We start from the raw sequence: 26,865 nt of genomic DNA on the forward strand, positions 1-26,865 counted from the left end.
TGTTAGATTGTGAAAATATAAGTAATATAGTAGTTAAAGATATAAACAGTATAGATAGGAATAGAAAGAATAGGTTTAAAGAACAGATTTAAAAAATAGATTCAAGAAATGAAGAAATGCAAACCGGAAATCATTCTAAATTGAAAGGTAAAGAATAAGAATAATAAATAAAAAAATAAATATTATGTTCTTTACATATATTTGCATTCTGTGCATTCTTGCATTTGTAGATTTTTGATAAACGCATAAGAATCTACAATCTACGATAAATTATGTTTTACTTGATTATAATACGCTAATAATTAAAATTCATTTGACCCCTACATATATGCAACCCAAGTTGTGTGTATGTAGGACCGCGTTGACGCTGTGGACGAGTTGATTTCGAGAAGGGATCGACGTCCGTTTTGCGTATTTATTTATTCGCTGTAGAAACACGGAGACTAGCAGCGTTCAAGGTCAAGGTGACATCACGCAAATAAAGGGATAGAAGGCGACAGAGTTGGATTTTTACCATCCACGGGGCTGTACTCATAATCGGTACATTTTTGGGTAGAGTGTGAAGTGTATGTATCCACTGCGCACAGATCATAGACATCAGAAGTATAGACCGCGGATGCCGTGTTGAGAAAATGGGCTTCGTTAAAAAAGAGATAGAGAAATAAATAACGCGTCTCTCTTTCCTTTTCTATGGGCGGAGCATAGTATCTGTTAGAAAGAGACAGTGATACCACGTTAGATATGTCTATCTCTTTTTTAACGAGGACCATGCTCTTCATTTGACACCCGCGGTCTATATTTTTCATGTCTATGGCAGGGATGAACGTCATGAAGAATGACATTTAAAATTTGCAGTTAAAGATCAAACGATAACAGAACAGAGAAGTCTCACGGACTTGCGGTGTGACAGTTCCCATTACATGGAGTATTGAACGAGGGACGAAATACATTATGAACATGGACAACGTGGACCAGCATTTGCTTCACCAGTTTAGTTGTCTAGGCACCACCGACAGAGATGATCTGGTGAAGCAGCTGCAGAAGCTGCTGGCTGGCAGCCAGCTCAACGAAACTACTGCTGAGTTCTTTTTGGATATGAATAATTGGTGAGATACTCTCCCACTTGTAATCGTTCTACGTTGGTCAAGTTTAGTCCACAGACCTAACCCTACCGTCGCCATGTTTACTTGTTGTATTGCCTTATCCATCCTTGCTTATTTATGCATTTATATCACTGACAACTCACACTCGCATAACATTTGCAATTTCTTCAGTTATTGTTCATGTATTACATAAATTGTTGTTCAATGGAATAACTGCTACATTAGAATATCAACTTATTCTTTAAAACTGTAATTATGAAAGACAAATATGGTGACTATTGTATAGACATTTGTTGATGAAACATAAACAAATACGTAAATGTATATGTACGTGCAAATAATCTACATAAAATTTTAGGAATCTCCAAGCGGCAATTTGTAGCTACTTTGACTTTGAGTCTCCAGTTCAACATAAATTTCCTTGTATGATGCTGATAAGCGATAGCACTATTGGCGAAGGAGAATCAATACCACCACTTACTAATTTTCGAAAATCATGGCATATACAAAACAGTGGTAGAGAAGCGTGGCCTGATGGAGTTTGCTTACAGTATATAGGAGGAGTGCAAATGGGTGAATGTACAAAAATACCAGTCCCATCTCTAGGCCCAGGAGAAATAACAGAAGTGAGCGTGGATCTTCAAAGTCCTCCACATTGTGGTACATTTCAAAGTAAATGGAGGATGATGGTAAAATCTACAGAAATCTTGTTTGGAGGTAAAATCATTTACCTTCTTGTTGTTACTCATCTGTGATATTATCTTTTAGTAATAATCTCTTTTTTCAAATTTAGATATTATTTGGATAACTATTACAGTAAGTGAAAGTGGCACTCTGGCCATTACTCAACAACTGCATCAATTAAGTACTTCATCGTCTAATGATACAAGGATGTGCTAGCCCCTAATATCCAGAGAATTTTCTTAATTTTCTTCTCACATTTTTTAAACGCTTTCGATTATTTTTTAAATCAACCAAATTAAATATGACATGTTCGTTTAAAATATCACTTTAAAGATACTAGAAACGTTTTTATTTCCTTCTACAATCACGCGAGAAAGTAATATTTTCAATGGATAGTTATATATATGATTTAAGATAGTACTGGACCTAGACTCTGTATAGAAGTAAAATTTTGTTAAATTGTGAAAGTTGCTTATACAAGGCCTTTTACCGTCCATGCTTGTCAGTTACATCCTTTTGAAAAATCTTCTTTTACTTGATTGTTTCTGGGATGCAAAGTGTGGCGAAATGATTATGGTTTATACTTGTTAGAGCTGTAACAGACATGTATGGACCACTTTTGAAAATAATACTGATAGAAATTGATATAAATATAAATAACTAGAAAAAATATATATATACAAAAAATATATATATTTTTTGCGTGTATATGTATGTATAATTATTAAGATACGAGTTTATTAAAGATATGAACGAAAACTTTTTATTAGAAAATAAAGTATAGATATGGTTGAAATATAATAATGCTATATGAATATATATTCATTTACCAATTTAATATCAATCGAACATGTATTTTCTTAATGACCGAATCTTACTTCTAGATAAAAACGTGTACATAAGCTTGTGTCAGTACTCTGTGTTCAATTTTGTTTTTAAACAGCCATTGGCATAGATAACTTTGTGTGTGGGTTGTATCCGATAAGTTCGATATCATCTGCTGTAAAATCTTCTATGTTTTCAACGTTCCTAACGATTTTTAAATATGGGAATGGTTTTGGCACACGTTTTATTTGTTCCTCGAGTGCGGATATGTGATTGAGGTATACGTGACAGTCACCCATTGTATGTACAAATTCACCTGGCTAAAAATAAACAAAGAGATACAAGTTTCTGTTAAAAAATTTTGCCAATTTTCCTTTCTTGTAAATTTACCTTTAAATTTGAAATGTGTGCCAGCATGTAAGTTAACAAAGAATAAGATGCGATATTAAATGGTACGCCAAGACCCATGTCAGCGCTTCTTTGATAAAGTTGACATGATAACTCTCCATTGTTCACATAAAATTGTACAAGACAGTGACAGGGAGGTAGAGCCATTTTTGAAATGTCGCCTGGGTTCCATGCTGACATTACAATTCGCCTATCATTGGGAGAATGTTGTATCTTATCTATGATCTGTTTTAACTGATCTATCCCTGTATAAACAAACCTTTCAGTGTACTTGTAGATAATTAAATTTGTACAATTAAACATAGGAATATTCGATTATTGTCTTACCTTGTCCACTATAATCTGTATCCATATTTTGGTACCTTGCACCATAGTGTCTCCATTGAAATCCATAAACAGGTCCTAAATCTCCTTCTTTCCTATCTGTGAAGCCACAAGAGTCTAGGAACTCACGTGAACTGTTTGCATCCCATATGTGGACATCCTTTTGACTTAATTCTTTGGCATTTGTCGATCCTCTAATAAACCATAACAACTCCTCCACTACACCCCTCCAAAATACTCGCTTTGTAGTTAGCAATGGGAATACATCTATGGTAATGATATCTTGTTATTGTAATTAAATATATAAGATATTAAACTTCTATTAAAGTATGAAAAATACTTACTGTCTCGTAAATTAAATCGCATCTGTGTCCCAAAAATGGACAATGTGCCTACACCTGTACGATCATCTTTCCTCGTCCCTTCTTTTATAATTTTCTTTATTAAATTTAAATATTGATATTCTTCGTGTTCTTCCCCGTTCTGAGTACATTTTTGGATTTCATTCGTTTCATTCGTTATTCTATATTTATTCATAATTCAAGAAAATAAAAGATTGATAATACTATAATAACTAATGTTAATGATTTCGCCGTATAACATGGAGTAAATTTTGGCGGTATTATGTAGCTATAGTAACAAAAATTTTTAATTTAAAAGCTTTTTAAATACGTTAAAATTTGTTAAGAATGAATTTTATTAAAAGCACAAAATTATTAATATTAATTAAAATTATAATATATTTCTTATTTTCATCAATAATTTACGAGAACTTTATATAGACCTGATAGGCGGGAAAATTAATTATATACTTGTACGATTGTTACATCGATGAATGAATTTAATTTGTAAATTTGTACATTTAACATAAGTTTAAAATGATAATAAAATGTATTATGCTAGCATGTTTTAATTTTTCATCATTACTAAATACTATTACGATATTAATATTTATTATAAAAACTAATTCTAATTACATGTGAAATTATTATATCGATAAATATAAACGAACTTAATATAAATTTAGAATAATTATAAAATATTGTATATCATACTAAGATGTTTTAACTTCTCGTTATTATTAGATATTATTATGTCATTAATATTCATTACAAAATATTTATACTTTTAATACATCTTACACAATTTCTCATACTACGTTGTATATATATAGAGAACATGTTTATTCTGACAAGAATTCTATTATATGATAAATTGTTATCACAACTGATAGAAAACAAAATTAAAAACAAATGTTCTTTGTTTGCCCGATCTATCGGAAGAGACCAATGATTTTTGTTCTGTACTATATATAGTGCATAAAATATAGTATATTAATATTGGAAGGTTAATTATTATTGATCACAAAGATCATATTTTATTAGATCGTTTAACAGATCAAAATGGTGTTGGGCAATGTAAATTCTTCCGTGTTGAAAATCATCGAACCATATAGAAAATGGGTTATAGAAAATCCACAATTGTTATCTGAGATTGAAAATACGGTCCATTGCTTACCTTACTTCACGGCTGGTTAGAAAAATTCGTTACTTTTATTCTTCAAATACGATGACTTTTCTCCTCGATTTTTATTCAGTAAACATTATTTTTTAGGTCATTTTAATAATTCCGCCTTTTGGTCGGAGTTATTATACTCAGCTTCGAATTTGATAGTATTTTTCAATGATTTGTTAATGTGCAGCGGAAAATGCGTTCATTTACAGTTTCCTCAGTTCGAATCAAAAATTAAAATTTGGTTGACTGTGGTAGAATACACGGAGGCTCTTTTTGAGATCACTGCAAAAAAATTATGTGGCCAAACTGGAAGATGGTTCATGATCACTATGGTCCAAATATTTAAGTAAGTAGCATAATATTTCTGAAGTTTAGATTACACGTTCCTCTCAATTATTAATATTTATAAATGAATCCTTCATAGGACTGTGTTAAGACTTCTACTGATTCATCTGTATAAGGAACGTATAATAAAAAGCCCTCCAATACAGCCACTAAACAGAGAAAAGCTAAGCAACTCACATGATGAAAAATTATACGAAGGATTCAGATTGAAACGGTCTGGCACTATTGTTAGGAGTATAAGAAATATCAAGCATTCACACATGCGTACTTGGGAACCATTGTCTTCTAATATTGACAATAATGATAACTTAAATAGATCTTCAGTATCAGAAAAAGATTTAATATTAGCTGAGGTAGAAATGTATTCAAATTCAACTAAGTATAATAGCTCCAGAAAATACTTATTCATTAATATTTCTTATTTCATTTTTAGACTCTTTATATTTTGAAACCACTTTTTCATTTGGCATGTATATCTTTTACTGGAGAAAAACGTTGGCCACCATGGTTGTTATCATTTGCTATTGATTTACTCAGGTAAAAGATAAAATTTAGTACCAAACTTATCAAATAACTACATAAAAAGGGTTGAATTATATAATGATATAAAAACTCAATGTTATTTTACAGTTTAAATATAGCTAGTAAAAGGACAAAAAATATATCATTTAGCAAAGAAGAAGAGAAAGAATTCTTCAGGCGAAGACTTGCTCTGCTCCTTTACATATTAAAGTCTCCATTTTATGATAAGTATAGCTGCATTAGAATATATGCGACTCTAACTGCACTTTCCAATAGAGTACCTTTAGCAAAATTTTTGACAGAGCCAATAAAAAAGTACTTGCCACATTGGCAAAATACATATTTTTACATGTGGTCAAGTTAGTTTATGGAGTTATTAAATGTTTAAGAGAGTTATTGATACACCTTATTTTTGGGGGAATAGGGATTATAAAAGGAATAAGGATAATTTCAAATTTAAAAAAAGAATATTTTTAGCATAAATTTGAAATGACTGATTTTTGTCATAAATTATATAACTGTTGACAAATTTTTATTTATTATAGGTAAGGATAAATGTAAGCTCTACAATTTACTGAAGCACTTAACAATTCATAGATATATTATTAATATATTTTACATTTGATAGAAAAATTAGAAATATTGTTTTAACTCTATAACAAAATTGAAAGCCACCATTCCATTTTTGCAAATGCTGTGTTTTAATCAAAATTAGATTGAATACTTTTATAGTATTTGTAGATATATTCTGTTTAAATATGCGTGAGTACAATATTTTTGTAATTCGTTTCCAAACACACAAGTAAAAATATGTAAATGTACACGTTTATTATTTTTTATAAATAGTAAGATCTAAATACAGATTTCTTAACGAATACGGGATCTCCAATGTGTAAATATAGAAAATTGAAATTTTTTATGTTATAGAACGAAACATATGTAGAACGAAACATATAGCTGTATATATAAGATGAAAACAAATGTAAACAGGATGAATGAATATATAAACGATTAAAAGAGATATTTCTTTAAAAAATATATTTCCCTGCCCAATATATTTTATGGATTCCCTTATATTAAAATCACTAAATGTTAATATACCATAAAATGCATGGTAGTAATTTGCAAATATATTACACATTCAAATACAATATAGCAAGAAAATACAAATATGGCCTTTGGAGTTAAATGACGAGTTGCATAAAAAGTTACTTATTCACACATTTGGAGTAATGAATTTATAGTTACATCTTTCTTTCCATTATTTGCATCATAAACTGATTTAATTACCTCTTTATCCACATTTGGGAACATCTCTGAAATCTATAAGTTATTACATTATTACAAAAGTTGTTTTATTGCGGAAAAAAGTGAAGCTATTATCTTCTTACATTACCTGTTTTAATATAACTTCAGCATCTGGCATAGAACTGGGAATAATAGGCGGCACTGCAGCTGTAGGAGGTGCTGTGTAGACATTTACTGGTGCATACTGTGTCATGCCAAGCATTGTTGAAGAAGGAACCATCATAATTGGAGGTGCACTCATGTATGGATGACACTTAGTCTATCAAAATGGATAAATTATTAAATACAGGTATTAACTTATTGGTAGTAGATTAAATATATTTTCTGTCATATTACTAATAACTTTTACCGTATAACTAAAAACTAAATTTATCATTCCTTCTTGATTGTCTCCTTGCTTTCCACTAAGCATGTACCAATCTTCGTGCATCTCCCCTTTCTGGAGGACCTTTGATGGAATATCTATGTGACCCCATGCAATTAATTCATCCATTACAAACGAACATTCATCATAAACTTCTACATATATTTGTGAGACTCCTGGTGGCAAGTAACTGAATAATAAAAAGATAAAAGAAAGTAATGGATGGAATAAGTATATAAATTTGATTTATAATAAATTTATTATACAAATTACATACCATTGAATAACTTTGTTCCAGTGTGGATTTTTTGCTCCGTTTGAACATGTGTGTGTTTCATATACAGCATGGCCTACTCTTAATCTCACATAAGGATCCATTCTTGTCATCCCATAGTTTTTTACAAGCTTAGCCTATAGGAAGTATCTTTTTGAAATTACGATTAAAATATTATTACAAAACATACACTACTACTTTTTAAAACTGAATTAACTCCTACATGTCTACTAAAATCATAGAATTACCTGAACAATTGTAATACTAAGTCTACCGACATGGGGTTCATGCATTGTTGGCATGTTCTGCATTTGCAGCTGGTGAAGAGCAAGTGCAGCCTGCTGATCTGCAGCTTCTTGCTGTTGTTGAGCATTGCGCTCTTCCAATCTAAGAAATCCTTGCGGGAGTGGACCTAGAAAAGCCTGGAACATTATTATTATTATTATTATTTCAAATCAATATTTATTTATTCATATATATTGTAAATTTTGCTGGAGGTATGATAAATTCCACTGAATAATTACATCTCATTAATTGGCAACGTTATGTTAATGCAACATTTTATTTGCAGTTTCTTTTCAATCAATTTGCATTACTAATTCTATCATTTAATATAGAATTCCAAGAATTTTTTAAATGTATAATAGTATAATAAACTAATATTGTTTAACAAATCGGCGAATGAGTCATCAAAAAATGAATATTTATGAACTTAACTGTTAATTAATAATAATTAACGAAATGAATCTTTAATTTTAAAATACTATACGATTTGCATTTTAATTTAATTGAATATTAAAAATGAATTGACGTGATGGTATCAGTACTTGATTTCAAAAAGAATTGCAACGTTTGTTGTAAAAGTTACATTATTTACCCGTCTTTTCCACTCTTCGTACAAATCTGATCGCCTTTCGGTTTCCCTAACAGTTATCCGAAGGTTTACTGAATTCATAACTTTTCCTTAATATTCTTAATATAATAGTATAATCGACTTCGATATAAGTGAAACCTGTCAAACTACACGTATTTTTTTTTGCATCAGAATAATCATAACACACATCTGTCACGCTGATGTCACGACATCTTAAGAGAATCTTTCAAACACTCGAATTACGTGTACATTTCAAACGCGAATGATATTACAGAAATTCCAATTCCAAACGAAAATCTAGAAGATACGTGAGCTAATAATACAAATGATTCTTATAAAAATATATTTTCCAGCACTAATTAAAAATCTTGAAATAAAATTAAAATATTGTTGTAAGATATAAATCAATTATAAGTAAATATGTATATGTAATGCAATTAATATTAGATTACAATATATAGTAAAATAATAGACTGCATATTTTTATGTACTTATAGAGAAAAAATATAAGAAAGAATATAAAATATCCAAAGTGTAGTGCTTCCTATAATACTTTGTAAATAAAATAATCTTCTACTGAGATTTTATTATTTCAATTATCGTTTTAAATATGTATATGAATTTGCATAAAAATCCGTAATTTAATAATGTGATTAAGTTTGTAAATGGAACTGAAGATTTGTTAAAACAGATACACGCGAATAAAGGGCAAAAGTCATATTGCAAAATTTCAAAAATTTTTATTCGTCTTAATAATAATATTTGAATAAGTTGCATTTTTCGCGTTTGAAATAATTTTCTGTGGGTTTTTACGTCGCTTCTTTTTCAGTTAAGATTTTTTTGTTCGAGATAATAAATTATAATCGCTTGGTTTGGAGCACGGTCGTACGGCCGTGATTTGGAGCATTCTTGACAGGTTCACTGGCGTGACGTACGTTTCTCTGTTGCTAGGATCCTCCCGAAAAGTTCTCCTCTAAATAGGTTGTGTATCGGTGGTTTCCCCTAATTTCGGATTCTATTGCGATTTTTTTCATCGTGTTCTAGTCATTTGAACGGTCCGTTTGTGGTGGTGGTGGTGGATCGTTCGTTCACGATTAATCCGAAGAGGTCGGGGAGGAAGCGCGACTAATTTCCTACCATATTTTCAACAGAGCTCGAATTTTTTACGAACCATGTCACATCAGACAGGGATCAAAGGTACTCATTATTACATTGTAATATTGATTCCACATAACAATCTCGTAGAAAGTTCTACAATATAGGCCATTAACCTCAAAACATCTTTACAACAATAATGACAAATTAATGGTTTGGTTATTTCAGCGAACGATGCCCTTAAGAAATTGTTTGCTAAATGTCGAGATGGAAAAATACGAGTCTTGAAAGTTTCCATTGAGAATGGTAAGTTTGCCTCTTGCCATCAGTGAGTGTGAATTTAATACAAGTTTCATGAATAAAAGTGTATCTTTGTTTCATAGAGGAACTAACACCTGCTGCTTCTTCAAAACCAGTGAACAAGTGGCAAGATGATTATGATAAGATGATCAAACCGTTGATCATTGAGAATCAACCTGCATATATTCTTTATCGATTAGATACTAAGTCTTCTGACTCTGGTTATGACTGGTTATTTATCTCTTGGTCACCTGATACTGCACCAGTTAGGCAAAAGATGTTATATGCGTCGACAAAAGCAACTTTGAAACAAGAATTTGGAACTGCGTCTATAAAGGAAGAATTGCATGGTACGGTGCCAGAGGATATAACATTAGAAGGTTATCACAAATACAAAAGGAATAATGCTGCACCGGCACCATTAACCACTGCAGAAGAAGAGTTAGCAGAACTTAAAAAAAACACAGTTACTACAGATTATAGTGTAGAAACAAGGCATCAAACATTGAGTGGTGTTGCCTTCCCTGTTACGGATGAGGCAAAACAAGCGATCATGGAGCTTGGTAAAGGTATACATGAATATGTTCAATTAAAAATCGACTTAGAAGAGGAGAAGATACATTTAGTTATGGCTTGTGAAGTTTCACTGGATAAACTACCAACAAAAGTCCCATCTGATTCTGCTAGATATCATCTTTATAATTTTAAGCACACGCACGAAGGAGATTACATGGAATGTATAGGTATGTTCTAAAAATAAAAATGTTAGTCTTTCAATCAATAATGTACCTCTATGTTGCAGTTTTTATATATAGCATGCCAGGATACAGTTGCAGTATTAAGGAAAGGATGTTATATTCATCGTGTAAAGCTCCGCTATTAGAACTTATTCAATCACTTGGAGTGACTATAACGAAAAAAGTAAGTAAATAAATAAAAGTTCTTGATGTAAACCATATTTTCTAATTTATTTTGTTTCTATTGGTTTGTTTTTGCATGAATGTCTTAACAGGATTATTTAAAACTGGTAAATCATATTAGGATCTATACGCTTTTTGAAAGATAAAAATATTCAATTGTATGTTGTGCATTTTTTATACCAGTGAGAAATGTATTTCATATTTAATTAAAAAAAGATAGTTCTTATAGCGTGCATCGATATTAACGAATATTTTACCCTTTTAGTCGCATTGTGTAGTATTTCTTGCTTTCAAATTTCATTTCTCTTCATGTGAATCTTAATGTTGAAATTAAATTATTTCTTTTTTCTTTTTTTATTTTCGTAAAAATTTGATAAATCCTAGTTGGAAGTAAATAGTGGTGAGGAATTGGCAGACATGTTGGAAGATCCTCCAACTATAAAAGAAACAGCTGCAATAACTCCTGCAACTCCATCAACGCCCTATGCTCCTCCTCAATCTATATCCGAGAAAAAGTCAAAACAGAAGAGATCTTGTATCTTGAGTTAACCGAATCTACGTTCTTTGTCTGTCATTTTTAAATGTTTCTTAAATGTTATAAAATATTTCAGATGTTTTACACATTTAATATCTTCCTTCGTAAATTCTGAATTTGTGATAATACGATATTAATTGATCGAATATGTTATGTAGTGTAAGATGGTGTAATCGGTTTTGAATAACTTCGACATTAGCACAGTATAGTTATGCAGTTATTATGGAGTGATTTAAATGAGAAAATGTTTAATGCGCATCTTTACAGAGATAAATCTTTTATTAATTAGCAATATATTTATTGATATTTAGTAATAATTGGTCAAAGTGATATGTATATCTATGTAGCAATTCAGAGTAGACCAAACAATGTATTTTTCTAAATTTTAAAGAGCAAAATTGTCATGTTAAGATCTTTACAAAATATCTTTTTGATAACTATGAGAAACTCGCAATGCATAGAATTCCCATGAGATGTAGTTCTTGTTGATCCAGTACCATAATGTAATGGATAATTGTTTATTCGTGCAGAAAATACTGTATGAAAAAGAACAAGAAAAGCAGAAAGATCATGAAGTGAGAATTAGTTGCTTGACATTGAAAGTGAAGCCTTCTATTGGATTTTGCATTTTTTTAATTGCGTTCCAATGTCTAATAAAAAATCTTATAAAGATATTTTTTTCTCTATATAGTTCCTTTAATTTACATCTTTTATAGTTTATATAATTCTTATGCTACTTTTAATGTTTATTGTGTCAGATGTGAAAAATAAACCCAGTGAGTTAACTGTGTGAATTAGTTCCTAGTCCAATGAAAAGTGATATATTGTATTTTTAAGTATTCATTTTTCATATATTAGTAATTTTATTAAGTGAAACTCGAAGGCTTGACTTTCAAATTCATTCGAACACTCATATAGGAATTAGTGATAAATAGAGGTAGAGTGTTTCAAACAAATATCTGTGGTAAAACCTGCATACCTTATGTGATTATTAGAGAGTTAGGGAAAATTCCATGTGCTCCAGTTAGCTAATGCCACTCACCTAACTTCTCTGTGAAATATAAATAAGAAGATAAATGGATAAGTGATAAACGTGCAAATTACCACATTAATTTGTGGATATATTTTCTTTGCACATGATTATCATTTTTGAACACAAGCTAGTGATAATACTATTTACTTTATATACATATTAAATTATATATGTATATATATATTTATATACATTATATTATATATGTATGTATGTGTATATATATATATATATATATATTATCATGTTCTATACTATTGTAAATTATACAAAACATTAGATTCCACAAATATATATATAAAGACTGAACTTGGTATGTCCCATTAGTTGTACAATCGGAAAAATTGTGCAGTGTTTGAATTTATATAGATAAAAATATTTGAACATTCATATACACGTATGTACGCACTTACCCATACACACCCACACCCACACACATTCTATATACTTTACGGTTATTTTTTAACTTTTTATTACTTTCATTTTTAATAAAAGATGTAAGGTATAATAAGATATGTTTTAAATAAGAAAATTCATATATCATATTCTTATACGCTTCAATTTAATAATTTAAACTAATTAGAGAACAGCGCATAATGAATTGTGATAAGTTACTGTTATCTCTTTTAAAGTATTTTTAGATTTCTTCTAAAACATTCCTAATACGAAATGTATAGCAAATGGGACTATAATCTAGTAGCCAGCAAACAAGATATTCGAGAGGCATTCTATTTTTTGTGATCTGTATTTTTTTAACTCTCGTAGCTTTTTATAAACTTTTTAAAAATTTTCGTCCAAGAAATAAATAAAAAACTTATTGAAAGAGTTTGGCCTAATTTAACAAGTTTTATAATAATAAAAAAGTGTGTCAGATTCTTGGCATTTATTCAAATCCATTGAAAAATTTTTGTTACTTTTCATTTGCTACCAAGTATATATTATTATACATACATTTACATTGATATGAAAGTTAAGCTTGAAGCATGAGATTTTTTACAAGAATTGGAAGTTCTTGAATATAATATACTCATAATTTATTAGTATTTCATTCCTTTATAGTTGTGTAAAAGCTTTTTCAGCTTAAATTCCTTATCGATGTTTTCCTATTTTTACATGTTGACGAACAATTAGAATTTGGCACACATTTCTATGTCTAGTTGCAAAAAAAAGGAAAGTTTTTCGCGAAGTGCTCAAAAACTTGTTAATGAATAATGTGTTCTATATTTAAACATAACGCACACTGTAGCCTGGGAATATTTCAATTTATAATATATTGTACCAGGCCTATTCTGTAAGTTTTTAGTATAATTCCGTTTCCAACCTGTTAGTACATAATTGTAGGTTCATTATGATCAAACAAATTGTGTATCTTGCCAATACTAAACACGCTAGAAATAATAAAGCATTATGCAATTTAATCTTACACTTTGTTGTGTTTTAATTTGCCAATAAGGTAACGTGTAACACTTCTTTATTTATCATGATTTATCTGCACAGAATTTAATAGGTTATAAGGAGCGAACGTGAATCAGTCGTTGGATGGGTATGTAATTATGATTAAGATTTTAAGATATGTTTAAGACATTCAGCTTACAGAATAGGCCTATCAAGTTAGAGTTTTATTTTTCATTTTTCATGTATTTTTTTCTCACAAAGTAAATGATGTTTCTAGTTTGTAATGCAATGTAATAATTCCCTTTAAAATATGTTGATTATATAGCTTGAAATAGATGATGGAAGAGAACTAACTGAAGAATTTTTACAAGAGGAATTACATCCAAAAATCAGTTTACATCAGCCAAAATTTGCGAAACCTAAGGGTCCACCAGGGAGAGGAGCAAAACGCTTAACCAAGGTTCAAGATTTAGGAACTTCGGAACAAGAGATTTAAAAAAATGTTTTTCAAATTTGTTGAGTTGAACTAAGAAGATATATAATATGCTCATCACATATACAGATAAATATATATTGTGTTCTCTTGTGTTAAAAGATGAAAGTTTTTTGTTTTATCTAGCTTTTTTCCTCATTAAGGAGGATTATTTGTTTTATAATTTAAGAACCATTTATATGCAGATACTTCAAATCTTAAAAAGAAGTTTCAAATATTAGGCCTATTCTGTAACTACGATTTTAAACTTGTATTTATACTACATTCATTTATAATTTAATGCACAGAGTATTATTAGGATGTAAATAAGGATTGTTCTTAATGACGATTGATTATATTACAGAATGATATTTTTATTTATCATTCATCTTAAATATTATGGATAAGACCAGAATGATTTGAATATGTTCTATACATGTTTTGTATTTATCAAATATAAATATTATTACATAATATTTCATGTAATAATTACATAAATTAATAGATATATGTTAATAAGATATATACATTCGTTATTAAATTTTTATCTTTTAAATTCTTACTCTTTCTTCTCCTTATTAAGTGCTTCATTCGCTTCTTGATTCTTAATATACATCATTTGCAGTTCTGATAATTCGTTTGCATTCATGGACTTTGCATGTTCTTTTATTTTACTAAAAAATGGAAATTTATCTTTGGTATTCAAATTTGGAATGGAAAATTTTTAAGTTCAATTAATATAGCAAACATACTCTCGTCTTATGTTCATTAATTTGCTTCCAGCTTCATAAGCGTTCTCCATTTCAGATCCAGTTATCCATAAAAGGAATTTTGTGACAGAGCCATAAAAGGTACCCAATATTGTACCTATTATAGTTCCTGAAATTAATCCCTTTATACCCATATTCATTTTGAATATGAAACCAGTTATAGCACCACTAAACGTGGAATTTAGTATATCAAATTTGTATCCCCTATATACATAGAAGAATGAAGACATGCTCCTGATAAAGAATATTAGATTAATTTATATTTGTACAATATTATAATAGAAATTAGTTGCAAGACTTACGAGAATAAGAAACAAAACAGTCCAATTTTCATGGCAAATGGAAAACCTGCTTTAAACGTAACAATTTCAATTCTTCTTTGCAGATTCTTTTTATATTCAAACTTGTTTTCATATAATGTAGCTTGATTCTCATGTTTGAATGTTTGTGGCACGTCTTTTAATTTATATAATGCCCCCAAGACAAATCCTGTTGCACTCCCTGCACATGTTGCATTGAAGACTGATTGTACCTCTTTGGTTGGATACCCTTTTCTGTGCAAAGTAAATATTGTAATAATGTGTTAAATAAATGGATGAATATAAATTAAATGATTACTCTTACTCGTCATAAAAGTAACATCTGTATTTGCCTAAAAATCCTTTTACTTTGGATGTATCTATCCACCTATCATTGGAAGTGTTGTCGGACGAAGAAGCAAATGGGAAAAACGCAGTGCAGATTAATCTTCTATCTATTACTGTACGTAGCATGTTTCTTCTATATTTATCGCTTTCAGGTCATGTATTATTTAACATACATTCAATAAGCACTGATAACATGAAATACTATAAACTTATATATTCATAGTTTATTGGCAACAAAATTAATATTATTACAAACTAGATTTCAAATTCAATTATTTTATTATACAATAATTACGTTATAACGAAAGTGAGGTTAAGGATTCAATTTGTTAACACTTAGCCAACCTCGCGCGCCAGAGCGAGCTACACGCTTCTCACTGTACTGGACAACCCAACCTATAAGCTGTGCACCGTACATTTTTTCAAGTAACGAGGACTAATATTCACTACTTGAAAAACAAAGAACTCTAAAAATTATTTAAGTGGTCAATTATATTTTGAAATAATGATTTTGTTTAACGATTTCACATATCGTTTATACAAAACATCAAATTAAAAGTATATATTAAAAGTACAAAAAAATATAGGTAAAATTAAAAACATTAAAGATGACTAAAAATAAATAACACGACTTGAATGTGAAATTAAAAATTCGATATTGTTGATAATTCGGTATTGTTCGATTATAACTTTATTTAGTCATAACTGATAGTATAACTTTTTAATTAATTTTAACACCATCAAATTGGTGTATTTTATTATATACCGTACTTCATAAAAGCAGAAAAAGTATCGCAATTAATTGGGAACAATTCCAGGTAAACAATAACTGATAATAACAATAAAAAAAGAAGAAAACGCCTTGTTAAAGGCAAAAAGGGGGATCTCCCCGTTTGGTTGACTAAGATCGATTATATAAATATCGAGAATTGTACGAATATAAAAATGGCAATATATGTATGACTCGAGAATCGAAATTATAAGAATCGATATATTAGTATTGCGTTTGAATTTCTCAATGTGAATTACGTGTACTTCGTTAACGTAATGTTTCCGTGTTTTATTCAGATTTATCCCGTGTTTATTCGTTTTCGTTACTTTCTACGTATCCTGAAAGCCATTAGGCATCAAAGTTATATATTTTCAACCGTCATATTCACAAATTATGTCGATCTTTAACAGACTTCGCTCCTCTTCCGTAAGTACTACATGAGAAACAAAAAATCGCAATTTCTATCGTAATTTCTAAAAAAATAATTAAAAAAATTTAGTTAAATTTCCGTGTGAACAAATACAATGAATGGTTTATTTAAAAAAATGAAGGTTTATGTTTATTAACTTAACCTTGAAATGATACTTTGGGGTCTTTTATAATCTCAACAGGATACTGGTTTTGATTACCGTATTGCAAAATAATTGCAAAAGAAGGGTTCTTTAACTTTTTTGAATATTTGAATATTCGAATTTTATAGTTTGCATTTTAGGTATGTAAAGTATATTTAGTGAATTGGAGTCCTATCTAAGAGAAGACACTATTTCTTTTAATGATCTTCTTAGATTGAAATTAATGATAAAAGCCCCATTAAGGAGAAAACATTATAGTAGAAGAAACAAATTTTAAATATGTATTATATATTGATATTAATCAACACGTTTCACGCATAATTCATCACTATAATTATATCTAATTAGAAATAGTTATAGTTATTTTATATAGTTACAAAAAATAGCTTAAATATTACTATAAATTAATGGTTTAAATATTCTAAATTAATGTCACTATATAATTACAGACTAATGCTATGCACAAAATAGGTAGAATTATAAATGCAAAAATCGTATTTAAAGTTATAAATATGCAATTGTCAATTCTTTAACCTATATCGGGTAAACTTAAAATGGATATGAGGATTTCATTTTATGAACTTCATTTTAGATCATACTGAACTTATGACTTCATTTTATAACATTTAATAGTTTTTGACGAAAAGAATATAAAAATGTATTAATTTTAAGACGTCCTGTAAAAGAGATTCGTATCATGTCTACTTTGACTTTGTCTACTAAGTCAATATGGCGTCCAACCGTGCAATATGATTTTTATATGCGTGTAACTTTGAAAGTCATTATTTTCACGCTTTAGTACCAATATTTTTGGATTTTACTTCTTAGAACTATCATATGTTATAATAAAAATTTTGTATATATCAAGAAAAAGTTCGACCAAAATTTACTTCCAACCTATTCGAATTAATCTCGTGAACGACATCTAAACCTAAAAGAAACGAACAGGTGCATCGTATATGCGCCGGCGTACGATGCTGTTCTGACGTAACAATATTACGTCAGAGCATGGCCTGTGATACGCAAGAGGGATAGTACGCGTGGGTGTGCTGGAAAAGATGAAGGAGGCGTGGAGGGAGAGCTGTGGAGGGGGTAGAACGTCAATAGGAGAATCCTTCATGCGCGTGGTGGGGGAACCAGAAGAAGGTGAGGGTGAACGTAGGGATGGGCGCTAGGGGTGGAACCAGGGCCGTACATTGGAGTAATATTGTAATTGTATTGTAAATATAATATGCATAATGTACATAATTTTTGTACAAAAATACAACATATAGATGAATAATTCAAATCTTTTTGTTTTATAAATATAATTTATTTGTAAAACATAGTTTGTAAAATCACATTATTATATCATTCACAATTATTCAAAATATTTCTTCTATATTATAGAACGATATAGAGTATTTTTAAGTGGACCTTTAAGAGGCAATTATTTACATCTTCTCTTCGTTTTATTAAAATCATTTATCGAGCATTAACATCATTTATTTCATTCCTTCATCGAGTGAGTCAAATTTTCATTTAATAATTTTACTTAACTTTTCAAATACATTGGTATAAATTGTACCGTGAGATTAACTTGGATGGGCGATACTCCTCGTTTTACTTGCCGTTCTTGATTAGTTGTTTTTACGAGGCCGTGAATTTTTATCGGGCAACATTTGGGATTCTCAGTTTTCTTAGAGTCGCCCCCCCCCTTGGTTTCTTTACGGCACTGTTGGGATCGTCACGCTTGGAGTGAAAGTTGGCACAGGACGGACAGGTTACGTTTCGCCTCGCACAGTTTTCTCAGTACTCGACTTGGAAGCCTCCGGGACCGAATAATTCAATGCATTTACTATAATTATCACGTCGAGATCTATCGATCGAACGATGTCTCGCTTTCACGTTCTACGTTCCAAACGTTTATGGGTCTTTCTCTATGAAAGTCTACAGAGAATTCAAGTCTACTGAAAATTATTAATCGAGTCTAATATTAATTCTTCGTCTGACCATTCTCGAAAACAACATTTTTTCGAAAACTTAAAGGCAATTGAATGGAGTTTAATTTCTCGTGTAATTTACTCAAAAAACGAATTCTCTCAAATACTTGACGAGACGAACATGTTCCTTCGTTCATTGACTCAGAGTCTCTAAGTAAAAAATGTTGTTTTTGAATAAAGAAAAATTCAATAAGGTTTCTGCATGTCTTTATTTATTTAAATTTAATTTCTAACATTCTAATAAATTTTGTAGCGAGGCAAGGTTACATATTCTTGGTCTTTCAGTTCTATATTCTGAGATATCACAATTCATCGAACTTCATCTGGACCACAGTGTAGATACCTTTTGCAAAGCCCCGTAGCAATATCAGTTAGCTTCAGTCACTAGTCTTATAGGCTCACAGATCAAAACAAGTTTTGTCCATTTAACCAGGGCCAGGAAGGCAGACACGGTCTCTAGATAGACGTATCTAGATAGCACGTCTGCGTACACTATTGAGCCGGGGGTGCTCTTGAAGCCACGATGCGGCAGGGGTGGCTTGCTCGACGGGGATAAGCTGCCGCTTTTCTGGGGATGCCACAGACACGTACTGTTTTTTGGGTTCCATACCACTATTGTATTATTTGTATCTTAAATAGTTAGTTAGAAATTACTTAGCCAGCAATTTATTGTTGGGTCCAAGCTAGTCAATGTGAGTGATACTAAGGAATTTTAGGGAGTTCGTTTTTTGCATCTGGAAATTTGGAGATTTTTGGGTACAGAAATTGAAGAATTAGAAATTCAGAAATACCCAGGCCTGGAAGTTGGAGATTTGAAAATCTGCAGATTAGAAAATTGGAAATTAGAATTTCTCGAGTCTGGCAAATGGAAATTTCAAAAATTTCCAAGTTTAGAAATTGGAAGCGTGAAAATCCTGAAATATGGAAATTGGACATTTTTCCAAGTCAAAAATCCCAAAATAATCGATCTTTAGATCACCGTAGAATTCTTCTATTCTATAGACAAAGGGGTTGAGGAACTTGATCGATCTCTTTGTTTCAAATTTTCCATCTTAATTATCTGAATTTTCTATCGATGATCTGGCAAGCTCAATTCTTCGAATTTAATTACTTCAATGCAGTCGCTCTATCTCGAACAACATCGAAGAGCCACCGTGTGAATATTTCAACAGTTTAAGTTTAAAGGGATTGTGAAAGTTTGGTCAATCGATAATCGTCGGGGGAGCGGGTGAATTTTGGGCCAGGATAAAATTCCTAGTCTAAGGGAGGATCGTCTGCAAATGCTGACAATCACAACGTTCAGCTATTTTAAAAATAAATTGCACCATGGTACCGGTTTAGTCATGCAAATATCGGGTCGTTTACAGGTTCCTATTTAGAAGAGGTTCCTCGGACTGGATGGTCGTTTACAGCAACTGGTGGATCTGACCGCTGGAATTATCTCTTTGAAAAGGGACTTCTCCGAGACGACTTTAGTAATTAATTAATTCCGAGGAGGTACCACGTTGCATACGAGATATTAAACTACTCCCTTTGTACAGTAATAGCTGCTATAATAATAGGCAATTATATGGGTACTTATGTGTGATTACGAATAATTACGTTGAATGGAAAAATAGAGAAAGAATAGAGAGTCATATAGATCTTCTCAGCTGAATGCTTCAAATAGTGCTTTCTAATGTTCGCAGGTCCCTATTTATTTGTGCAGGAGATTTGTAGAATATTTTAGGGAACAGGGTGCCCCTGGAGATAGTACACTACCGGGTTTTATTGGTTTGTGGAGGGGAAGCATGGTGAGGCTTCAGTGGTGTATCATTTGGCAGGGGTGTTTCAGGGGGTGCTAGTGATGGAAATAACTTGACACACTCTACAATTTTTCTGTGGAACTATCATCCCAGTTTTAAAGAATAATGAACAAAAAACATACTTAATGCTAAAGTACTAATATACTTCTAATATTGTACTGAACTATTGTTATTTATTTGTTCAGTATACCATGGATGGTATTATAATACTAAAATACCATGCCATAGATATACTACAATTACAAAAGTTTACTTGCAATAATGTACTAATACCAAATCATTTTCCAGGTGTTCCTGTAGTACCAATAAATCCACAACAAACAATGTAACTGGTTACACTGCCAGGGGTCTGAAAACGATATTTTCATGAGCAAACCGATACCATGAAGAGGTCTAAACCATCATTACTATAGCTACCACCACCATCACCACCACTCTGTTGGGGGTGTATCGTCAGGGGGTTGCACGCAGGTGGGGATTCGCGATAGTGGGGTCGGTTGTCTAGGGGCGGGATAGAGGCTCGACCAAGGCGGACAGAGACGGAGGCAAGCTGAGAGAGAGCGTAGCCCCACGGAGTACCGCCACCCGTGTGTGTCGCACTAAAATGTGACTCTGGCCAACAGCATCGGGAGCCGTGTGTGAGCGCGAGCGCGAGAGCGAGAGAGAGTCGTGTGTGCCGGAATTTTCGTTAGTTTAGAAAGCGGCAGCTACGTTTTTCTCACTTAAACAGCCGACCAGCGAGCTGACACCAAATAACACCAACCAAGCAAGAACAAAAAGCTGAGGAAGAACAGAAAAAGAGGGCAAAGACAAGAAGAGAAAAAAGGCCCAATAAGGAAGGGAGGAAATCCGGCTGGACGACCGTCGTTGGTGAACCAAACATATCATAAAATATCATTTTCTCGTAGCTGTGGATCACTTAGTTGGTCTGAAATAGCTAGAATAGACGAAGCTGGACTGAATGGTGAAGAAGAAGAAGAGCCAGCGTACCTAGTGCAAGGATAGGAGAGACTGATGGGTCATATCGTGCGAGTCTGATCAAATCTAGACCGATAGGCTTGTAGATAGATAGATAGATAGGTATATATGTGCATTTAGAAACGGAGAGAGTGTAGCTGGTTTCGTCCTCCGTTGTACCATCGTTATCCTCGTCTGTTCGCGTTCCCCTGCTACGTGTGGCAGCACAACTGGCGTGTTACACGTCCAGGATCACTCAGCTAGTTCCGATGACCGTTTTGGATTAGTGTACCAATTCGTACCACTCCACCGTGAACTGTGATTCCTTGTGGCGTGGACGCAGAGGAGGGTGACCGCGACGACGGGGTAGACGAGACGAGGTAAGTACCTTATTCTGTCATTTTCTATTAATTGGTTGTACTCTTTGTCGAATAGTGTTGAACAGACTTCTATAGACTTGGATCAGTTTTGGTGCTTTCTTTTTTTAGAAAGATTACGAGTTCTAAGCCTCTACAAAAGCTAAGTCTTATACGAGCTTTGTCTTATGGAGATCTTTCAAGTAGTTAATGACTACGGATGATTGAAAGGGACTGTGATAAAGTAAGACACACTTATTGGGGTAATTCTTGTCTGGCATAAGAAAGTTGGAATGTAGAGAAATGGTGTTGATAGTCTTGTTTGCTTAGCTTTGAGCTTTATATAGGATGGTCTAAGTGTCTCTAGAGGAGGATCCTGGTTTTTATATTTGTTCAGAGGCACTAAGGCCAGGAAACAAGAAGTTAGACTTTAGGAATCTTCATTGGAATAAAGATAGAGATATAGTGCTAAAATCAAGGGAAGAAGGCAACTCTTAACAAATTATCTGCTATCTATTGGAAATCATTTTAATTGCCAAGAAATTTCATAAATTTGATCACTATTTGTTTTCCAATTTCATACCATTGACCCTAATCAATTCTCTACAAAACCGCCTTGAAAGACATCCACTCAGTTACAACAATTCACAATGTGTTATCACAGAGGTGATATTTCCAGAAAAGAAGCAGTCCATCGCGTGCACTGTGATCTCCTTCGCGATGTCTAATTTTAGATCAGTAGTAAACAGTAGAAAAGAGAACTATTTCTCTTGCTTATGGTCCTCTCTCCATTAACTTTGACGTTCCCTTACTTTCGAAGACGTAGCACGAACCTATACATATATATAATATATCATTCTGAAATAAAGAAAGCTGGTTAATTTGCGACAGGCGGCGGCATTGCATGATCCATGAAACGGGAAGAAAGGGAATAATTGAAGAGGAGTTTCGATTCGAATTTAGTCTGGTCGGCTGATGAGGAACGACATCTTATTCTTTTTCCTTCTTACACGTCGATGGAACGAAGCATGTCAAACTTTCCTTAAGAACTGAGGCGACGGATAATAGAAGAAAGTGCAAAAGATCCAATGTTTCCCTCCGAGGGGCTAGAAACTTGTTCTTGTCGTTAATTTCAGATTAATTTCTTGAGAAATACACAGGAGAAAACCTTGTTCTGAAGAAATTTCGCTGGGTTTTGAAATTGAAAAGGCTGTGAAAAATGACTTGATATCATTTTTAGTTTCACGGTTTATAAGTCTAATGTAGAGGAAATTTAGATGACTTTCATCAACATTTTTTGAGATACAGATCTTTTGGGAAAATATTATTAAAATATAGGTTTGAAGAAATATTGACAGCTTTTCTCATTAATAAGTAGAAAGTTATGGAAACGAATTAGATAATTGTTAGACTTGGTCTTTTTCTTCTATAATTCTTCCATTCACAAAATTTTATGTAACTACAGACTTGGTAATATTTGGAATTTATCTTCTGTCACTTTCCTTCGACTTAAATTATCCTATTTATACAAAAAGTAATTTCTTCACAGTCCTTGTTATGTCAAAGTAAAGCTTTCAAGTTCGTTCCTATTTATTTAATTAGCCTTCAAAGTTATTATCTATTTTCCATCCTAAAAAGATTTTTCAAATAAGATACCAATTAGTGTGATAATTATTTCAGTTGTTCTGGGATCAAGTGTCCTAAGGCTAGGCAATATAACAGTGCTCTTCTCCTTCGCATATTCCCAGTGGAACATCTCTATGAAGGTCCTCTTCGATCTGTCCGATGTCTAGCACTCTCGTTTCCAGTAATACCTGGCAGTGACATTAAACGGCCCTGTCCAGGCTATCGTATTTCCGTGACCGATCGACCAAACAGTTAAGCCGCTCGTCGTAAACACGAAAGACTTGTCTCGATGTGTCGGGAACGTGATAAAAATGTTCCTCTGCACGCAACAGTAGCCTCTTTACATTTTGTTTATTTCAACTATGATCATTTCACGTTAAATGACAAATTTCTCTATATGAATATCTAAAGAAATTATTACTCTCTTTTGGGCTTCAAATTGAAACCGTGAATTGCAAAATAACATAAGTTCATCAACCAATATTTTGACAAAATCAGCTTTTTGTGCTTATCCTTTTATATATGTCAGGTTTCGTGTAGTAAATATCCAAAGGAATTATTATTCTCTTTTGGGCTTAAAATTGAAGACATGAATTGCAAAATAGGGCAAGTCCAATAATCGATATATTGAGAAAATTAGGTTTTTGTGCTTATCTCCTTAGAAGTCAGGTTTTATATGGTAAGGATTCTTCGCTTCAATTTGTCAGAAGTAGGAGCTTGTAAAGAATTTTTGCAATATTCAGCTTATTGATTTTCTGTTCAGTTTTTGTGATGTCTGTGATCTTGCTGGTCTGAAACCTGGAGACTCAAGAAGACTGGGTTATTTGGAATATAGAAGATTCATAGTGTGTACTAAAATATAGGAGATTTAAATCTAGAATGCAAGACTTCATTAGATGATTTAAATACAGAGATTTAGGAAATGCAAATTTAGAATATCAACACATTGCACATTTAACATATGAAGAAATTGTAGTATAGGAATTCTAAGCTTAGATTGTCCACAAAATCAATAACATTTACCCTGTTGAAATAGCCTGAGCTTACATTAGACATAGAGGATCCAATTTTAGATCAAGGAGAATAAAATACGAAAGGTCTAAATTTAGAATATAGAATTTCTACCTTTACCATTCAGAAATTGAAACATACAAACTGTAAGCTTAAGATGTCAACAAAATCAATAGCACATTTATTCTATTAATGTAACCTGAGTTTATATTTTTAATACATAATTAATTGAATAATTATTTATATATATATATATATATATATATATAATATATATATATAATCTAAGAATTAGAATTTAAATGCAGAATACATGTAGAACTCCTATTTTGAAACTACAGCAATTTTATATAATGTCCAAGAAATTTCAACCAAACGATAACAAAATAATTTTATTTCTTCTATCATCCACATAATTCCCTGAAATGAAGAAAGTAGAGAGTAATATGCCACTGTCAGAATTTGGAACACAAAAACAAGGACAAATGGAGGGGGGGGGGGGGGGGGGGGGAGTTGAGAATATTAAGTTGAAGAGACAATTTTGCAGACAAGTTTTTCTAGAAATACCTCTTAATGATAGCTCATGCTTGTCGTTAAAAGTAAAAGAAGAGGAAAAAGGTCGATTTGAAAGAGCAACGACGAAGGAAACAGAAGTAAAAATGGAGAAAAGAGGAAGGTTTTTATCGAACGAAAGTTTGTTATATGACCGCTTGATTGCATCTCTGCATATATGCTTGTCAATTTTTTCCTGACCACGATAAAATAGAAGAGCAAACAAAATAAAGAAGCAAATGGTCCGTGATGAATAAATAGTAGATGGCATATTCAGATCTAGTGGGAGCACCAAATTGGAGTGATAAACTGGAAAGTGGGACGATAATGTAAGGATTAAATTGGTCCCTGGTCGTTTACAAAACGTGAAACATTTTCCAGTGTGAAAGGCAACAGTTTTCATTGGTTGATGATCCAAATACTATGAAAGAGAAGAAATATGATGCAGAAACTGGCTTCTGTGGGATTATTTGATTTAATGGTTTATGATAATATTCGAATACCTATACAAATAATTTGTGAATATATTATATGCATTGTACACTGCAGGTCATAAGTATTAGGACACCTATTTGTTACATTGATTGGAGAACTCAACTAAATTCTATTTTAATAAGCTTTTTTACATTATGAGGTATAATTAGAAAATACAAGCAATGAAAAGAATGCACTTTTTATTAAATATTGTCGGGTGTTCCAATATTTATGGCTGGTGGTATATGTACAGTAAAACCATCTTTATTAGCATTAACTATATGTTTGATACTATTCATGCTGTATTCAAATATTTTACAACTACTATGGTAAATGTTCGAATACTATCGCGAGCCACTGTATTTTTTTTAAATGAACGCTGGGATCCAGTGCTAACGTGAAATTGCTCGGAGTACTCTACCTTGCTTCACGCGAAACCAGCCATTGTGCGAACCTATTCCTGTTAATTGACCGACTTCTCGAGTCTGTGCGATTATTCGAGGCAGCTATTCTCCTCAGCCATTTCCGGTAATCCGTATTTTCCTTGTTTATTCAGGAACCGTGTAACTGATACCTCCTTTTCTTACTAATTAATCGTATTCCATGATTATTATCCTAATATCTGTTTCTATGGATGATTTGCCCTATACTTAAGAGAATAATCGTCGATTGTCTGAATGGCTTGTAATGGAGGAACTGATAATGTTGATTCGAGTTTGGTGGATTTTCAATGGGTTATTTCGAACAGCAATTGCTCAGGCAATTTTATTTTTCCTAATCTAGAAATTGTTCAGTGGACTCTTCATTCTGTAATTTATAATTCGATTCTTATCTAAATTATCTTTACTAGAAACGTAAAGCAAAAGCTCCGTGAGAATTGTATACATAATAGTTACTTTTCTTAACCTAAAGATTCATCTGGGGACATTTCACTTAACCTTTTCTGAACATGAACTGTTTCTATCGCTCAGTTTATTTATGAATTATATTTATTCTCTTAAGCCATTCACATCGGACTTCTATTTCATTGTGATTCGATTTGTAT

General features: G+C 31.9%; 7 protein-coding genes across 11 annotated transcripts in view; 4 read left to right on the plus strand and 3 right to left on the minus strand.

The window, feature by feature from the left end:
- Positions 1-350: 350 nt before the first annotated feature.
- Positions 351-2,596, plus strand: LOC126874803 (protein ILRUN). Its single transcript, XM_050637247.1, has 4 exons — positions 351-566; positions 856-1,106; positions 1,462-1,820; positions 1,897-2,596. Exons 2-4 carry the CDS (start codon positions 952-954, stop codon positions 2,001-2,003), a joined length of 621 nt encoding a protein of 206 aa, XP_050493204.1. The 5' UTR covers positions 351-566; positions 856-951; the 3' UTR covers positions 2,004-2,596.
- On the minus strand, positions 2,203-5,011 carry LOC126874794 (thymidylate synthase). Of its 3 annotated transcripts, none has more exons than XR_007693015.1 (5): positions 3,689-4,088; positions 3,348-3,611; positions 3,003-3,265; positions 2,618-2,932; positions 2,203-2,380 (listed from the first exon to the last, which is right to left on the minus strand). XR_007693015.1 is itself a non-coding variant. In XM_050637233.1 (5 exons), the coding sequence occupies exons 2-5, from the start codon at positions 3,708-3,710 to the stop codon at positions 2,723-2,725; spliced, it is 759 nt and encodes a 252-aa protein (XP_050493190.1). In that variant the 5' UTR covers positions 3,711-3,867; positions 4,863-5,011; the 3' UTR covers positions 2,524-2,722. The 3 variants fall into 3 exon arrangements, 2 of the variants coding, with proteins under 2 accessions (XP_050493190.1, XP_050493189.1); XM_050637233.1 differs by lacking the exon at positions 2,203-2,380 and adding an exon at positions 4,863-5,011 and having other exon boundaries at positions 2,524-2,932; positions 3,689-3,867; XM_050637232.1 differs by lacking the exon at positions 2,203-2,380 and having other exon boundaries at positions 2,524-2,932; positions 3,689-4,087.
- Positions 4,506-6,747, plus strand: LOC126874792 (peroxisomal membrane protein PEX16). Its single transcript, XM_050637229.1, has 5 exons — positions 4,506-4,877; positions 4,959-5,205; positions 5,284-5,557; positions 5,638-5,741; positions 5,835-6,747. Exons 1-5 carry the CDS (start codon positions 4,748-4,750, stop codon positions 6,088-6,090), a joined length of 1,011 nt encoding a protein of 336 aa, XP_050493186.1. The 5' UTR covers positions 4,506-4,747; the 3' UTR covers positions 6,091-6,747.
- An 87-nt stretch (positions 6,748-6,834) lies between these two features.
- Positions 6,835-8,775, minus strand: LOC126874797 (toll-interacting protein-like). The gene is made up of 6 exons (XM_050637237.1): positions 8,550-8,775; positions 7,921-8,094; positions 7,676-7,809; positions 7,384-7,588; positions 7,123-7,293; positions 6,835-7,049 (listed from the first exon to the last, which is right to left on the minus strand). Exons 1-6 carry the CDS (start codon positions 8,625-8,627, stop codon positions 6,939-6,941), a joined length of 873 nt encoding a protein of 290 aa, XP_050493194.1. The 5' UTR covers positions 8,628-8,775; the 3' UTR covers positions 6,835-6,938.
- A 220-nt stretch (positions 8,776-8,995) lies between these two features.
- LOC126874791 (twinfilin) lies at positions 8,996-14,858 on the plus strand. Of its 3 annotated transcripts, XM_050637225.1 has the most exons (6): positions 8,996-9,102; positions 9,498-9,743; positions 9,870-9,947; positions 10,025-10,684; positions 10,744-10,862; positions 14,150-14,858. In XM_050637225.1, exons 2-6 carry the CDS (start codon positions 9,719-9,721, stop codon positions 14,318-14,320), a joined length of 1,053 nt encoding a protein of 350 aa, XP_050493182.1. In that variant the 5' UTR covers positions 8,996-9,102; positions 9,498-9,718; the 3' UTR covers positions 14,321-14,858. The 3 variants fall into 3 exon arrangements, with proteins under 3 accessions (XP_050493182.1, XP_050493185.1, XP_050493183.1); XM_050637228.1 differs by lacking the exons at positions 8,996-9,102; positions 14,150-14,858 and adding an exon at positions 10,954-11,094 and having other exon boundaries at positions 9,146-9,743; XM_050637226.1 differs by lacking the exons at positions 8,996-9,102; positions 14,150-14,858 and adding an exon at positions 11,246-13,852 and having other exon boundaries at positions 9,147-9,743.
- On the minus strand, positions 14,725-16,097 carry LOC126874800 (RPII140-upstream gene protein). Its single transcript, XM_050637241.1, has 4 exons — positions 15,691-16,097; positions 15,369-15,620; positions 15,049-15,300; positions 14,725-14,970 (listed from the first exon to the last, which is right to left on the minus strand). The coding sequence occupies exons 1-4, from the start codon at positions 15,837-15,839 to the stop codon at positions 14,856-14,858; spliced, it is 768 nt and encodes a 255-aa protein (XP_050493198.1). The 5' UTR covers positions 15,840-16,097; the 3' UTR covers positions 14,725-14,855.
- A 650-nt stretch (positions 16,098-16,747) lies between these two features.
- Positions 16,748-26,865, plus strand: part of LOC126874773 (probable cationic amino acid transporter) — a 64,903-nt gene continuing 54,785 nt past the window's right edge. Inside the window, exons 1-2 of the mRNA XM_050637185.1 lie at positions 16,748-16,911; positions 21,133-22,181. The gene's annotated coding sequence lies outside the window, so the exon portion shown is untranslated. The remainder of the gene's footprint in view (positions 16,912-21,132; positions 22,182-26,865) is intronic.

Source organism: Bombus huntii, chromosome 16 (assembly GCF_024542735.1).
Source record: "Bombus huntii isolate Logan2020A chromosome 16, iyBomHunt1.1, whole genome shotgun sequence".
Classification (NCBI taxonomy): domain Eukaryota; kingdom Metazoa; phylum Arthropoda; class Insecta; order Hymenoptera; family Apidae; genus Bombus; species Bombus huntii.